Source organism: Strix aluco, chromosome 2 (genome assembly GCF_031877795.1).
Source record: "Strix aluco isolate bStrAlu1 chromosome 2, bStrAlu1.hap1, whole genome shotgun sequence".
NCBI classification, from domain to species: domain Eukaryota; kingdom Metazoa; phylum Chordata; class Aves; order Strigiformes; family Strigidae; genus Strix; species Strix aluco.
The window spans coordinates 65,186,291-65,203,367 of NC_133932.1; the positions used below are offsets into that span (position 1 = coordinate 65,186,291).

The following is a 17,077-nucleotide window of genomic DNA, read 5'->3' on the forward strand; positions in this document are numbered from 1 at the left end:
ACTCCAGTTCTTGGTGCTTATTCTTGTTCCGCACTAATCGCTGGCTTATTACATCATGAATAAATGGGTAAACTGCATCCGTCCTGACTTGATTTATATCATAGGATTACATAGCAGTGTTTCTCTGCCTCATGCTGGTGCGTAAGTGCAACGCACATAGGGCCTAGGCAGCAGGAAGATTTTTAATGATGCTTTGATGTACATCTTGAAAAAGCTCTATGAGCTTGTATGAAGTAGCAGACTGAAGCAATTAAGTGCATATTGTAGTTATCAGCATCAGGGCTGATCTGGAGTCCTGCGGATAAGTAACTGCTTTATATTCCAGTTCTATATTCCTTAGCATTAAAACTTGAATTTTAAATTAGAGTGAGAATTTTCTAAACTTCTCCCCTTTTTCCCCCACCATCCAACTGGGACATACTTCCAAACTCCCTCCCAAAGGTTTTTGCCAGGAATTTCTGTGTACTTTCAGCAGAAAAGGTTTCTAATGTCCCTGATGGGAGCACTAAACCATTCCTACCCCAGATCACCCTTTTCAGTCACAGTGTAATTCACTCACGTTTCAGGTTATGCCTTTCCCCTTGGCCACCGTAATCTCTCTTAACTTTTCAACTTTATGAATAATTAAATGTTCAGGAAGCCTGATGGGCAGTGACTGACTCCAGGCCTAGTGATCCAGTCAGGGGTTACAGTTGCTGTTACAGGTGGACACATTGCGAAGGCTTCTCCACCCTGCTCCCTCGCGAACAGTCATCAAGCATAGTGATTTGGGGTTAGGTACAAAATGATACACATAAATAATAAACAGCCCATTATCTCAAGTATTTTGACTGCAAGGACCAAAACTTTACAATAAATTACATTAGCGGATGTACAGCATGATCCTTATGCTGCAAAATCTGTAAAATACAGATCTGCAGAACTTTACATTCAGAATACTGAGGGTATATGCACAGGTACAATAGCCACCACAAAAAAAACCCCAGAACTTCTTGATGCTGAAGTCATAAAACATCAGAAATTATAGGACCTGACTGGCAGACAACATACAATTTAATATTGGCACGACTTAAGAAAAAACGGGATGCTTGGCAGGGATACCAGGCTCCTGTAAACTGTGTTTTCATGCCATCAACTGATCGCATTGGACACTACTGAATAAAGGAGGACACAGCTCCACATGTCACCATCACGCTGTCAAAGAGAGTCAGTTGAAATGAGCAACATATGACATTAATCGGGAGCAGAAAGTTTGCCTGGCATTTAAAATAATGTGAGGAAAAGAGGTTGCTGTTAAGTTAAGCTTTCCCATCCATAGCCCGGAAGTCTCATCATTCATTAGGGGGAACAGTTTTAAACAAACCCATATGCAGTTGGCAACAGTAGATAGATACACAATTTCTGAGGTGGGTCTTAGAAATGTTTAGGAATTCACAAACTGAAAAATGCTGAAAAAGCTTACTCTTGGTCACCAAAACTACCTACAGTTTCTTCTGATGAGGACTCTTTTTTCTGGTTTAAACAAATGTTTTGCTATTTTTTGTTGCGTTCTTCTTGGTTTTCTATTATCTCATATATTTTTTGTATTGCATCTATTAAAATTTCTTTTGTCAGAGCACGTGTTCCAAACTGTAAGACGTTACATTTGCGACATCGGGTAAGCCTTTCTGAAGTGCAGTCAGTGCCCATACGCAGGAGGCTGTACCAGAGCTTCAAGTCCTGCCCAAAGGCTGTCATACAGCAAAAGCCATGGCAAAGAGATGGAATGAGTTGCGGTTCCACACCCAAGCACACAGTCGTTGCTGCTCCCAGCAGCTCCCCACAGCATCCTTTACAACCCGTGGACACGCAACTGCCCTTCATACAGCCACAGTTCCACGGGCATCCCGGATTCACGGGCACCTCGGGTTTTGAATGGAGCGATCTTTACGGAGAAATGTACATCAACTGCAAACGAGTGACAATTTCTCTAATAGCTCAGAATGCCTTTTAAAGATCTTAAACTTTCAACCATCTTTTAAACACCTCACCTTTTTAACTTAAAAGAACACTGGTAGATACTTTTTTGACACCAATTTAAAAATTTTGAAATAGAGATATGCATATACACACACACGTATGCGTATGTATTTTGCATCTCCAGTTTAGGAATTCCCACCTGTCAAGCATCTTCTCTTTCTGCATTTTGAATTAAAGCAGCATGCTTTTTTTCCTGGTAGTGTTTTTCTTGCTGTGTAACAAGAAAAACGAATTCATTGAGCCCCATCTGTGGCCCTCAGTCCTCTTTCACATGCAAATAAAATTGTATTTGGCAGCTCTGAAACACTGACAGTAGAATTACATTTTTATGTTCTGTTCTTCCTATTTCATAGAAATCAGAATGCTCTGGATTACTGTCTGTTACACTATTATATAAAATTTAACCTGAAATCACAATGACAATCAACACTGACAACCTATCCCTGCTGAAAAGTAGCACAACTACTAGTGCTGCTGCAGGGCTGAGTTAGCTGAACGGGAAGCAGCAACAGAGAAGGAATTCTATTAATGGAAGGAAGAGTGAAAAACAGAGAACAAAGCTCAGGAAGGTCTTATAGAAGATTCATGGAGAAAGTATATAAAATTAAGAAAAATAAAATCATCATACTGCTTCTTTGTTTAACTGTTGCTGCTGAATGTATAGCATGTGGGACAAACTGGTGCCTGACTTAACTATAGAAAATTGACAGCAGCTGTACTTCAGCAGGGTTTAGACGTAACTACTTCATGACTTGCGTATCTGTGTAAAATATCTCCATACACAACTTAGCTTAATATATTCTTCAACAGATAAAGCATATCAAGTCAAGGAACCTGAATGTCTTTATTTTAATTTACCACAAACACATTAAAAGTAAGCCACTGTTTGTTACTCTTGTCAGTTCTTTATTGGTTTTCATCCTAAAGACTAGCACATTTACAGCATACATGGATTGGATGAACTAGAATATATAAAACAGTAGCCATATGTTTATGATATATTAATACTGCCCAAAAACAAATAAATAAAAATATTTCAATGCACAAAGCTTGGCAAATACAGTTGTGTTGGGACAAAACAGTGTTGTATTATACAATAATTTTACATGTATAAATGAAACAAAAGGCAACTGTGCTGTAGGTACTTTCACAGAACATACACAGAACATACTTGGCAACAGTTTTCTTTTTTTACCTTTGTATGTTTTATAATTTAAAAAAATGTACTCAAAAAAGAACATTAGACAGAACTTCATTTTACAGTAATCCTTAAATTCACCTCTCCTGTGCAACAGAAAAGCTTACTCCACCCTTGTGAAGCGTCCTATGTGGATTTCAAGTTTCACAGTTTTTCTTTTTTGATGAACTCCTCGAGATCTTACTGTTCATTACGCCCTTTAAACAAGCCCGTTAATGTGCATGTACTGACAATGTCGTATATATAACAAGTTAGCTGGACAACAATGTTTTACATATAAGCATACTGAAATCAGAATATTTTAAACAAAATAACGCAGTACTTGAGACTGGTATTTCACCACTTTAAAAAGGTGAGCAAAAACCATGCACATACAAAATTCAGTAACGTTTTCTGATTACATTGGTATACAAAATAAATAAAGGATCACTAAGTTCTAGAGTAGATCTAACGATTGCTGGCCACAGTCTAAGAGAGTGGCTCTGCTAATTGTTACAATAGACCTCTTTGTTATTTTCTTCTGAAGCTGAACATTGGAAGATTTTTAGTGTAACAATACAGGACTTAAAATATAATTAACTATGTTTGAAATATACAAAATAAAATTATCAACTCATAAAAACTAAGGGATATAAAGAGTATAGTTTATACAAAAATAAATGTAGCATTTAATAATGGGCCAGGGACTGAAGGTTGAGCAGAACTAATGGAATAACATGTCTAAAGAGATCCCATTGAAAAGTTTTTCACCATGTTATTTGTTTACATATTAGCAAAAAATAAAATAAAATCAAGACACTTATTAACTGGCAAACAAGATTTGTAAAACCTCCAAGGGACTGTTCTACTGTAGATGATTTGTTCAGACCTGGAATAGGTCCTACAATACATTGGTTTTGCACAGAATTCAGTGTTTTGTTATCCTGGAGAGACTGAAATAATGGTAACAACCTAGTTCAGCAGAACTCTCTGACCTGGTTTTGTGACATGCTGCTCAGTGTTAAACTGCGAAAAGCAAAATGCAAAAACTGCTAGACCTGGAACCCCCAAACCTACATGGGAGCAGAATGAACATGACTGATTGATAGAGCAGTGACAGCACAGACAAACATCAGTGAGAGGGAGAAAGAAATCAGAAAACAGCCATATACTTACCTGGCTGTTGCTATTCTCACAAGAATAAATAAGCAGATTTTTCTATTCTAAAGCTTACATCCCTAAAAACCAAGAAGGAAAGGGCACAGTGTGCTGAACGAAGCTAGCTAGAGATGACTTAATCCTGTTAAAATTTGAAAATTAATGTTTAGCTGTTTTTTAAAAAGGTATCTTAGCTTCAAAGGCATTCTTTGGGAGGTTACTTCCAAGGAGATCCGTTGAACATTTTTTATCAAATGCTATCAAACTGATCACCTTAGTCATAAGCTAGAACACATCTGTGGTTCTTGCGCATTAGCGGTAGCACATGAGCAGTTCCTTTCTATCAACATGGGGCATCACTACCTTCCTCAGAAATACTCTGAAAACAGTCATACTTCCCCCCCACAGGATTCTGAACATCTGCCCAGGTAAAATGCAAAGGTAAACAGAAACCAATTTGGGTTGTGGAGTAATGGGGATGCATCGGGCACTTTGAGCGTTTTTGTATTAACATACAAAATTGATATGGAGGGGGGAAAAAAAAAAAAAATCAAAAAACTGTACCACCACCACCACCACCCCCCCCACCCCCCCCAAGATACTAATGTTTCCATCCTGAAGTGATATAAAAAGCCATGGGTAAAAATATGTTAATTAATACACAATACCATGGAACATACTGAATGCATCATGTGCAAGATTAGCAACTTGCTTGTTACACCTGCCTTACAGCAGGGAAAGGGCAGGGGGAACTGCTGCTGGCATTAATGGTTAAGCATCATTACGTTTCTGAAACTTTTTAAAATCAGTTAAGATGTGTGCCCAAGTCCTTATCTGCCAAAGACGACAGGAATTTGTTTTATTTGGACAGAACTAGAAACTAGACCTCATATGCCTGGCCTTTTATGTATTGTTGATTTCATATATGAAGATGGCATCCTATATACAGTAAAACAATTCATACTCCTGGCTTTTATTGTGCTGATTTTTTTTTTTTTTTAAGTTAAACGTCTGCTTCTTGATTGTAACAATGCATTCTATGGTTATTAGACTGTCTAGGATCCAATCCCTTTTTTTATTTACAACTTTAGAATTTTAGTCTCAGTTTTAAAAAGTTTATGAAAAGCTCAATCTCAAGTCAACTCAGTATAAAAAGATGTTATGTGAAACAGCTGCCTAAATGCCTTTCCTAGAGTCCTTGCCCATCCAGGAGGTACCTAGCTATTTGCATATAGGTAATTATTAAGTAGCACAACATCTGTTCATCTTACATACACTGAAGGCTATTTAAACGGGCAGAGAGTCATCACACTATTCTCAAGCTAAGGTGTCAGAATAATTGTTACTATAGATTCCAATTCTGTAAGTAACATGCTCTGTATAACCTAGTGAAACGTACAAAAAGGTTATTTATCTCTTCTGGATGACAAAATCATGTATTAATCTAGAGTGTATCCACATGTTTTAATGGAACAGCGATTAAAGGACATAGTATGCTTATGTTTCAACTTTTCCATAAGTTCCTTCTGGAGGCCTGTAATACTTTGGGAAAGCCTTCAGTTGCAGGGAATTAAATGCATACTTGCGACATCCAACATTCTTCATTGTATTTTCTCGCCGACAACCCTCACTGGGGAAAAAAAACAAGCACAAAAAATGACAGCAGTAAAAAGGAAAAAAAAAAAAAAAAGACTTAAACTAAGATGAAATGAACTGGTTATTTTATAGCATTAACAAAAAGTTGGTTATATTTAATGAGCGTTTAATTAATTTGCCACTGCAAATATTAAAAATGATGACTCATCATACAATGCTAGTAAGCAGCACACAGAATGGACACATGCTATGTCTGATTGCTAGTTTTGCATTTCTAGAAAGCAGCAGTGCATCTACTGAAAAAGTTCTTTCACGATGGTTTCATGTATTTCAGGGTACACTGTTGTGGAGTTCACATGCCGCTTCATTGCACAAAGGATCCCAAGAGATTGCTTACAAGCAGTTCTGATAATTTATTAGTATATTAAGCTGAAAAAGAAAAACTGCTGTTCTCTCCGTAAGAGCTTTAAAGTAATTTTATTGTTCCCTGTATGTCAGTATTATCAGTACTTAAAGATTAGAGCTAATACAAAAGTAATGACTTTCCAGATATCTCTGCATGCATAAATTGACTTGAAAACCAACACAGTCTAAAAAAAAAACTTGATCATGAAATAGCAGCTTTGTGTAGGTGCAAAAAAGATTGGCTGCGTTGACAGTCATCACCCCAATGAAACAAAGCTGTGCAGAATTTAATTTTTACCCAATGTTTTGGTGCAACTGCCCCACATTACAAAGAGGTTCTGTGCTACAATAAAAAACTACTCCAGTTATAAGGCTTCTTTACACTTGCAAATCTATTTCAGAGTTCCTTTGATTATATCCAAAAACAGACATACAAAGAGGAAGCACTATCTTTAAATATATATTATAAATCAATTTAGGCTTGCAGGAGAATCTCTTTCCCTGATAGAGAACTGAAAGCTAAACAATAAATACTAGAACTTCATGGCAAAGTGTACAGTACAGCATCTTATGGTGGAAATGTCACATTACTCCTCTCTTGGAGATGGCTGCAGCATCTACCAGGTAAACTGTGGTCATCTGATTCAAAAGGAGGGTTTGGATTCTGGTTCAGTTTGAAAGCTCTCTTGCTCCTACTGACCTCACCATTCTTCTAATTTTAGTAAAGTAAACTGACTGTAATTGTGTTCTGTATGTACCACCTAGCTTGACTTCATAAAACACTGTCAATTTTTGCTTTAAGAAACAGTTTAAGTAAGTTTGAAATTTGTCTCCAAAGCAGATTCTGTGCCTGCCTTTTATAGAATGGATCATACGTGACAACACTATTTTTATGGCACTGTTTTGTGTTTTACAGAACCCTCCCTCAAAAGGCTGTAGCGGTCAAATAGATTCATCAAAAATTTGCACAAATTTTGCACAAAATTTGTACTAATAAAAACCAGTAAGTTTAACTAGCAAATATGGGATGCCGGATGAGCATTTTCACTCCAAAGTGAATCATTCTGTTCATAATTCATTCCACTGCATCTGGTTATTGCACATGTCCCTCTATGGCACAGGTGGGCCACAGAGATGGTGACAAGGATGTAATTTCACACACCATTTCATGTGCCAAGTTTCTTCTGCTGGAGGCACATAAGCAGCATGCACTACAGCATTTAGTATCTGAATGCCTGAACGAAAGCATAGACCAAGCTAAAAAAAAGAAGAAAAGATGAAAACTTGTCCTCACCAAAGTTTAAAAAAAGAAGAAAAAACCTACATTGTTTTCAAAAAGCCTAGGCTTTCACTCTAGATGAATTTAAGGGTGGTCTTACTACAACCCTAAGGATAGTCATGAGCAAAGCCTTCATACTTTATCTCAGAGAGTTCAGTGCAGATACGCCTACTAAAGTTACTTTCACATCTTGTTAGACTGAATCCTGGACACTCATCACATTGCAAGAACAAGGCCCCAGTCCAACCTGACATTTGTTCACTTTGTAAAAAGGAAGATTTTGGTACCCACAGCAAATGAACCAGTGTTCATCAGAATGAAGAGATGATTTGTACAGAGACACAGTGGTAAGACATATTGACACAGGACGTGGATATGTCCAATACCATCATACCATGATTTTAAATCTCATCAGCAGTAAGGATTTACCTAAATTCATTGCAACTAAAAATAAACAGGATACAATCTTAAATATATATAAAAATATATATATGTCTTTCTGTTTGTTTTTCTTTTAAAAACAAAATTGGAAGAATAGTGAGAAAAAATACCAGGAGATAGTGTACTGTACAGTCTGATTTCATGAAGACACAAATATAACCACATACTTTTTTTTAGTTAGAATTTTCATCAAATTTAGGATTTTATTCTAATTTTTATGCTAACCATGCTTTTTTCTTTTTAAAGCTTACCTTTCTCAGAAGCTTTCAAATTCCATTAAAATTAATAATACAAGCTATACCTAACTATGTTTTTGAGCAAGTTAATAATAGTAGAAAATAGAAATCACAGTACTAGAACTGAGTTCTCCTCAGAAGCCCAATTTTCTGTCATCTCAGGCACCAAGCGAAGTAAATCCCACAAATTTAGCAAAATACATTAAATGAGGTTAGGTTTTTTGATCAGCTATTGCTATTGACAAGCTCTGCCAGACCACTGCATCAACAAAATCTTTCAGTTTAAATAGGCCTCTCCTAGTTTGATGTTACATATAAATGATCAAATTTCATCTGCAATTATTCTGCTTGACTAAACTAGGTAAGCCGCTTTAGTCTCACCACTTAAATCAACTTTAACTTACCATCATTCGTTTATCTCTAAGTCACTATCAACATCATAATTTATTAAAGCTGTCCAACGCTTAAAAATGGAAATAACAGTAATATTTAGTCTAGTGTAATTAAAACAAAGCCCAACAGAAAACCTCAAACCCACCTACTAAAGGAGCTAACTGATACCTCCCTGTTCTTGCCTGAAATATTAAAGACCAGTATCTTTAACTTTCAGGGTGATAATGACCCTGTTTCAGAGTAAGTTCTATGACAAAGCACCTGAAACAGCTAATGGATCATTAGCAGGCTAATGCCAATTACATCCTCTTCCTAACCACAAGTCATTCTCTTTATGTCTTTAATACATTACAAAATGCAGATCTACAAATAGAATGAAATAATTCTGCATGCAGCACACTGCAAGTTGTTTTCTGAGTGGGTACACTAGTCTATTAGAACATACTTAACCATGAGAAAGGAACAAGGCTATGGTTCTACAAACTGTTCAGTAATGTAATTTGGATATTATGCTTTGAAATGAACATAGAAATTTGTTTATTTCTTTAAATAAATTTCTTATAATTTCTTATAAACCCCACCCGTGGTTTTATTTTTCTCTTCATACCTCATAAAAATGAAAGGCAAGATTAGCATACGCTTTAAATATACAAAAAGATACAAATTCTTTTCAGACAAGAGTTCCTTTCTCTGGAATACATGAAACAAGTAACACAAAACTATATTTGGTAAGAGATCTTCAGGCTGGCTAAAGTAACGAGGTAACAGGCCAATCAGACTATGTTACAAGCACTGAAAGCAGAACAATAATTTAAAGTTTCAATACAATTCTTTTTGATAAAATAATTTGATGTATATTTACAGTTTAGTACAATAGAAACGTAAAATTGTAAGGCATAATAATAATTCTTGGCAGACAATGCTATGACACATTCCTTTGTCCAGCAGGTACCAAGTGGCAATGCACATTCAAGCACTTTTTTTTGTTGGTTTTTTGGTTTTTTTTTTAAACCTTATCTTCACTTGCAACGTAATCTGGCCACCAGGTATGCTATGCTCAGAAACAGCCACACAATCAGTAAATTGGGGCTGAGAGCTAGTAAAGGAATAGAGTAGAGGAGGCTGGGATCTAGTCTGAAATCTCGGATGGGCACCAAGCCACTCAAGTTCTTCTGGGTGACTACCTCCCGTGTTCCAATGCTGTGAAAAGGAAGAAGGTTGGGAGGAGGGAAAATAAAACAGAAAGACGGACATGCAAATGAATGTATAAAAAGAGATGGCAACACAAGGTGGTCAAGAAAATGAAAAAACATGGAATAAAGCACAACAAAACCAGAAGATGAAGTAAAGAAAGAGTGGAAAAACATCTCAAAAATATGTATCAGCACAGTTACAGAAATAAGGAGAGGGAAAGAGAATAAAAGAGAAAAATAAGAAAGAAGTACTGTAGTCTACTGAAAATAAATACATGTAGGTTGAACATAAATGGTTTTCCATGTTCATTCTTTCAGATTACCAAGCAATAATATCCCATGCTTCTATATGCCATGCTTCCGCATGCTGCAAAGAAGTGGAGCTCTGAAAAGCAAGCTGAACATGAATAACCATTGTGGTATTTGACCCTTTCAAACATCTTTCCATGTAGGCTGCAGTGAAATAATTTAACCTCTTAACTACCTATTCAATATGTAAGCAAAAAACCCTAAACCACCCACTTATTTTTCTGCTTCAACATGAATTCAAGTGTGTATCAATATGCTTTCAAAAATGCATGTTTCTGAAGTGCCTCAATATACGCACGTGAAGGCAAGACATGCTGCACAGCCCATCTCATTATGCCCCGCCTCCTATGTTGCTTTGAGCACCAAAAGCCTACAGTGGAGAACGCCTCTGCAGGTAACCCAAGCCTTTGTAGTGGGGCGTTTCATTCTGGATCACTTTTATACCCTGTGCAGTTCAACTCTATTTTTAGTTTACAAAGCACCAACTAAATGCAACCCATGAGCCTGATCCTGTTAGAACAAGTGCACTCACTCCATCCATAAAAGGTGATACATAACCCTGCTGGTTGCTTAGCAAGGCTAGGTAACCAACAGACAATGTCTTGGAAGACATTAGAGATACCCTGGAGGTGGTGGAGGAGAAAAAAAGCCTTCAGATGCTGGCGACACTTCAAGTCAAATGGAATTAGGTGGGCAGGGAACTAAACCAACTGTATTTCTGACCTGGATTAATACATCCAAATTGGTGATCAAAATTCACTCCTGGTGCCTACAATGGATAAGAGCGGATTGAATCTGTGATGCCTACAAATCCCAGTGATCTCTGTAGTGGTGGGAAGGTGTATGTGTGTGGCAAGGAGAATCAGTTAAGTAGAAAGCTAATGTTGACTGGAAAGTGGTGGATAAAGGCTCAACAGAAGAGTCTGGAGGAAGAAAAGTGTTTTTAGATATTGATAAGTAAAACAATGGGAGAGGGAAAGAAGGAGGCAAGGCTCAAAATTACAAGATGACATTATGAACATCACATGCCACATCTCTACCATTAAAAATTAGTACCAAGCTACTCAATTTTACACAAAGACATAGGCACAGACACATGCAGTGGGAATGGAAGCAAGAGCTGGAAAGCGCTTTCCTTGTCACTGTTGGCCCATGTAGATGATTCCACCCAAGGGGTGAAAAGTCACCTTTTGGAAATATCAAATATACCAAATTGTACACTGTCTTAAATCAAAACATTCATCAGCAGACTGCCTCTAGGAGAGGACCAGCGTAAAGAGACAAAGCAAATTCCCCGCTAATCCATCCTGTGTATGGGAATCCTCTCTGCGAGGAGAGGCTGGGGCTGCCCCATGCTGGACAGAGCTGTTTCCAGACAGCTCAAACGGACCCACGCAGGCACAGCTGAGCCCCTCAGCCACGCTGGTGGTGCCTCGTGGAAAGTGTGCGTAAGAAAAGGCAAAACACTCCATGGCAGTGAGGAGTGATGGGAAAAGATGTGAGAAACAGCCCTGTGAGCACCAAAGTCAGGGAAGGAGGGGAGAAGTTGCCCCAGGTGCTGAAGGAGGGAGTCCCCTGCAGCTGTGAAGATGACCACAGTGGAGCAGATATCCACACTGCAGACTGTGAGGGACCCTATCGTGGAGCAGGTGAATATTTCCTGAAGGAAACTGGAGCCCACTGAGAGTCCACGCAGGAGCAGGTTTATTGTGAAGGACTGCAGCCTGTGGGAAGGACCCACGCTAGAGTGGGGGAAGAGTGCAAAGAAGAAGGAGCAGCAGAGAGGAGCTGTTACATACTGACCGCAAACCCCCATTCCCCATCTCCTATGCACTGCTTAGTGTGGGGAGGAGGTAGAGGAGTTGGGAACAAAAGAGTGAAGTACTTGGGCCTGGCATAAAGGGGGTTTTGGAGGGAATGTGTTTTAATTTTTGTCTTTGTTTCTTACCGTCCAAATCTATTGTCATAAATTCATTTTCTCTAAGTCGAGTCTGTTTTGCCTGTAAAAGTAACTGGTGAGGGATCTCCCTGTATTTATCTCAACCCACAAGCTCTTTCATCATATCTTCTCCCCCTGTCCTGATGAGGAGGAGGTGTGAGAGAGCAGCTGGGTGGGCATCTGGCAGATGGCCAAGGTCAACCCACCACAATTTTATTCTTAAAGCAGTCAACCAGTGAAGAAATCCAACCAAGCTTTTTATCATGGCTGTTTTATTGCAGTGAGTGGTCACATTCAAACATGACAGTCAGGGCACCATGGCAGCTAGACAAGACTACTTCCCTCACCCCATTTCCAGCTGCTTTTCAAGAGCCCCTATCAGAGACAGCTCTTCTCTGATGACTGAACTACTTGTGTCACAACTTCCTAACTGGAAGGGCTGGGCTACCTTAAACATGTAAATTATTTTGACTGAAACTGGATTAGAGCATATTCACACAAACAGCTCCACTGGAGTATCTGACAGGACAGTAATCTGGTTGGGGGAGGGAGGGCAGAGAGTCACAGGTCTAGTGGGGAGTGTTGGCACTGCTGCGGATGGGAGAGGCTATGTGATCCACTTGGACTTTGACTCCTGAGCTGCCTTTAGTGGCCAGGTAGTCAGTTCCTCTGTAGCTTGGACTTCCAGACATTATCATCATGATTTTACTATTTGTAGTCTGTGAGTTATCATATATTTGATTTGGGACTGGAAAAGCTGCCATGTATTTACAGAAAAGTGGTTTATTCTAACAGGATATTTGTTTCTAAGGTGAAAGTATCTGTGAATTTCTACAAGAATCTACAATGAGCACTCAATGTTCTCTCCCTTGATGCCCATGCTCATTGAACATAATTATCATGGATACATAATTAACACAAGACTAGGAAGTCCCTGAAGATGAGTAAGTGGGAACTAACACCTCTGAAGACCAACATCACATGGAAGAAGAGGGTGCTTTCTTAATTTTTCAAGAACAGTGTAAGCAAGGATGCTTTTCTTCTCTGGAAAGAGAAGAGAGGAAATACTTTCTTTTGAGTTCCACAACCTAATAGTACTTCTTCTCTGCCCTTCCAACTGCCCCAGAAACTTCAGAAGTCTTCAGGACTGAACCAAGCCTTCCATTTTCCAGTACAGTTACACAAATAAAAGATCCAAGTTAAAAGGAAAAGCAAGTTTTCTGAATGTCCTGGAAGTAATTTACTACCCTTTCACTTCCTATGTCTGTCACCTAGGTCAGGTGATCCTATCCAGGCTGAAATGGGTTGGGGTGGAGTTGGACTCCTACATATTTGTTTCATAATCCTATCTCTCTCGTTAGGCTTTGTTAATTCTGTGCCACTGTTCCTGAGAAGAATTGGCAAATAATTTTAAAACCACAACCACCTACCCCAAAGAGCGATGAGATGTGAGGAAGAAAGAGTGATGGGCTTGAAGAATGATCTAATCAGTATTCATTCAGGACTAGTCAGTATTTGCTCTGCATAATCTTTGTTAGTCAAAGATTTAACAGAAGAGAAAGTCACATCTTTCACCTGTCAGAGCAAGTCCCTGATGTTGCTGAACAAACAAGCCAAAGGTTTTGATTAAACAGGCCCTCTTTCAATATCCATGGGTAGGTCAACATAAAGCAATGCGTTTCTTGGGTCAGTATTTTTATCTGATGCTGTGTTATATGAAGGTCCAAAACAATGTTGTTGTTAACCTCTGTCTCTACTTTGTCCATGACTGCATTAAAAAAACCCCACATTAACTCAGTAACTAATTTAAAGAAAGTAACAAGATTCCTAGTATTATACTAGTTCAGTTTTTATTCTTACTAAATAAACAGCTGTGCAACAAACCTTCTTCTTTCAGATGTCTAGGTCGACAAGTTGCATAATTTAAATAAAGGTATCTGAGAGCCACTTAGCTCCATTTTAAGTTAGTAACTTCTCCCTCACAAAGTTGTGTTTCTAATATCAAGGTTTAATTAGTCTCTGAATGCAGTTTTCATGTTCTGTACTAACTCTGTAACAATGCAGCAAAAAATGTAGCAAAAAAGTGAAAATAAAAAAGTCCAGTGACATCCATTCAGATGTAAGAGGTTGCAAGTGTTATTATATGAGACATTTTCCTTCTAGGTAACTGAAGAGTAAGAAAGGGTCAAACAGCAAAAACATACAGAAAGGATAAGAGAATTGAACACTCTAGAGAATTTGGTGAGAAGACACACAGTACAGTACATTCAGTAAGAGTGAATGTTGAAAAACAGGACTGAACAGCATTGTTGAACTACATCAATAAAGACTGAAGCTAGATTTCTTATCCTTTCTTTTGGTATGTGAGTTACGGAGTTTTCCAGCAGTGCTTGAAACAAGGCATTGAACAACAGTAAACAGATTTTCTTTTTTTTTTTTTTTTTAGTACAGTATTTAATTCTGCAAACATCTCTGCTGCTTCAGAATACAGAACATCATTATATTGATACAACAACAGCACACTGACATGTTGTGATGAAATTTGGTTGCTGTATTGTGAAACACTCATACCGACATTTCGCCCAGTGAGCAGTTTCACTGCTAAAGAATACACATGGCAAACCAGTGCAAACTGCAGGTGTCTGTGTTTCCAAGAACAAAAGACAGGTCATCCCTGAGAAATCTTGCCTGATCTAGAACTAAGAAACCCAGTGCTATAACAGTTCAGGTAACCTCATCTTTAAAAAACTTTCAAAGAAGCACCAGTTTCCTGTTCTGTAAGCTCAGCATTAATTGAAACCACGTTTTTACATGCTTCTCTGGAAACTCCTGATTCACTACCAAAAAATAAAGCCCATCTGATGCAAAACTGGTAACAACCAGCTTTAGCATGTGCAACTCACTAATACATGCAAGGGAGGAATGAATTCTAGCAGTTTTGCAGTATTCTGACTTTATTTTACTTTTTTATTCCTTTTGATAGAAACAGAGACCACTGCTCCTCTGCAGTTTGCATGGTTCCTCATTTAGGAGTAAGTGACGCAGTCGAAACTCTTACCTCCTCATACACTCCAGAGCCTGGGTGAAGACCTGTGGAGCCATTCCATGTTCGTGCTGTAGGATCAAACACTGCTCTAGGGTGACCGACATGGCAGTCCTATCCTTGGCACTTTTACAGCTTGTAAACCGAACACCATTTAGTCTGCGGCATATCTAGAAATGGGATATACAATTCGTCATTCCTTCTTCACGCATAACCTTCTGTCAGAGAACACACCTGTATTTCTTCCTAGAGAGACACAAATCTTGTGTAGGACTTTGATGTCAGAAGTTGTCATCTTTGACAGAGCAGAACTTCATTGCCTGAGTTGCAGGGAGAATACTAATGTGGAAAATACATTTTATCTCCCCATGTCTCATTCTAGAGGAGGTTTAATCAGGCAGCGTTTCCAAGCTACATGCAAGCAAATGAAGAAATTCGAACATACCGGTAATAAAAGATTGAAAATACATCTGCATACACAAAATCAGCTGAACTATGCAGAGATGCTTAGATTAATAATTACCTCAGCAGCTTGCCAAAGGATATCAACATTCTTATTTTTCCTTGCATGTACATTTTGTCCCAGAAATCTTAACAGTTCAGGCAGGCACGTCTGACTACGAGATCGAGGTAGACCTATAAAACAAACAAAACCAACTCCACTTATTTATCTGTATTCAACACTTTTACAAAGGTAAGTTACGTGGAAAGTGTTCCTATATGCCTGTTGCAAACACTATCATGTTTTCTTGAAACTATCAAAGTTTACAACAATTAATCCAGTTCTTAATTACTTCGTACCACCACCAAAACAAATTCAAGTTTAATTAAACTCAACTGGAAATATACGTTCAGGTTATTTAAAACTTCAGGGTCTCAGAATCTGATAGCAATATAATAACAGAGTAAACAAAGGGAGCAAGACTGGTATCTTGATTTGGGTGTCACAGATATACTTGCTTTCACACACTGTTCAGAACTGTATATAAGCACGTAACTGCCTGTAATATTGCCCCTCAGAGGTGACAGGAGAACATGCATGTCTCCACAGAAACTCTGAAGATGTTTTATATTCTGCTGACATTTTCAATTTTAAATCTCCAAGCTGGCCAGTTTTCATTTACAAGAAACACTCTCTCTGACAGGACACCATACTGTCACTATCTGTTTATTAATATTTCACTAAGTGGAAATAAATCAGTTGAAATTTTTCAGTATTTCAGAGTGCTTTCAGTATCATCTTATATGGTCAAAGTGTTACACATTATCTCTTACATATGTAGCAAGATACTCAAGACAATGACAAGTATTAAACAGGTTGTCTTTTTTGTGTGTGTTTTTTTTTTTTTTTTAAAGAGGACACCAACTAAAGCTGTGACTGGAGAAATAAGAAGATAAGGAGGTATGCACTGTTAAAAAATGACTATGTGACAAAAAGAACCCCCCATGGGTGATATATCAGGTTTTATTTTTAGACCGCATATCTTCTCACAGGAAACTGTACGTTAGAATAACCTGATCTCCTTTTATGACAAGGTGACCCACTTAGTGATGAGAGGAAGGCTGTGAATGTTGTTTACCTGGACTTTAGTAAAGCCTTTGACACCATTTCCCACAGCATTCTCCTGGAGAAACTGGCAGCTCATGGCTTGGACGGGAATACCCTTCACTGAGAAAAAAGCTGGCGGGATGGCCAGGCCCAAAGTGTTGCGGTGAATGGAGTTAAATCCAGTTGGTGGCCAGTCACAAGTGGTGTTCCCCAGGGCTCAGTACTGGGGCCACTGGTGAGGCCACGCCTTGAATACTGTGTTCAGTTTTGGGTCCCTCACTACAAGAAAGACATTGAGGTGGTGGAGCGTGTCCAGAGAAGGGCAGCGAAGCTGGTAAAG

The 17,077-nt window shown here is 38.4% G+C and overlaps 1 protein-coding gene across 16 annotated transcripts in view; it reads right to left on the minus strand.

Moving 5' to 3' along the window:
- Positions 1-2,904: 2,904 nt before the first annotated feature.
- Positions 2,905-17,077, minus strand: part of INPP4A (inositol polyphosphate-4-phosphatase type I A) — a 134,212-nt gene continuing 120,039 nt past the window's right edge. For all 16 annotated transcript variants that reach the window (XM_074815035.1, XM_074815039.1, XM_074815036.1 and 13 more), the window contains 3 exons: positions 15,712-15,824; positions 15,204-15,358; positions 2,905-5,984 (listed from right to left, as the gene is read on the minus strand). In XM_074815035.1, the coding sequence (XP_074671136.1) occupies positions 5,852-5,984; positions 15,204-15,358; positions 15,712-15,824 (401 nt within the window). In that variant the 3' untranslated portion in view covers positions 2,905-5,851. The remainder of the gene's footprint in view (positions 5,985-15,203; positions 15,359-15,711; positions 15,825-17,077) is intronic.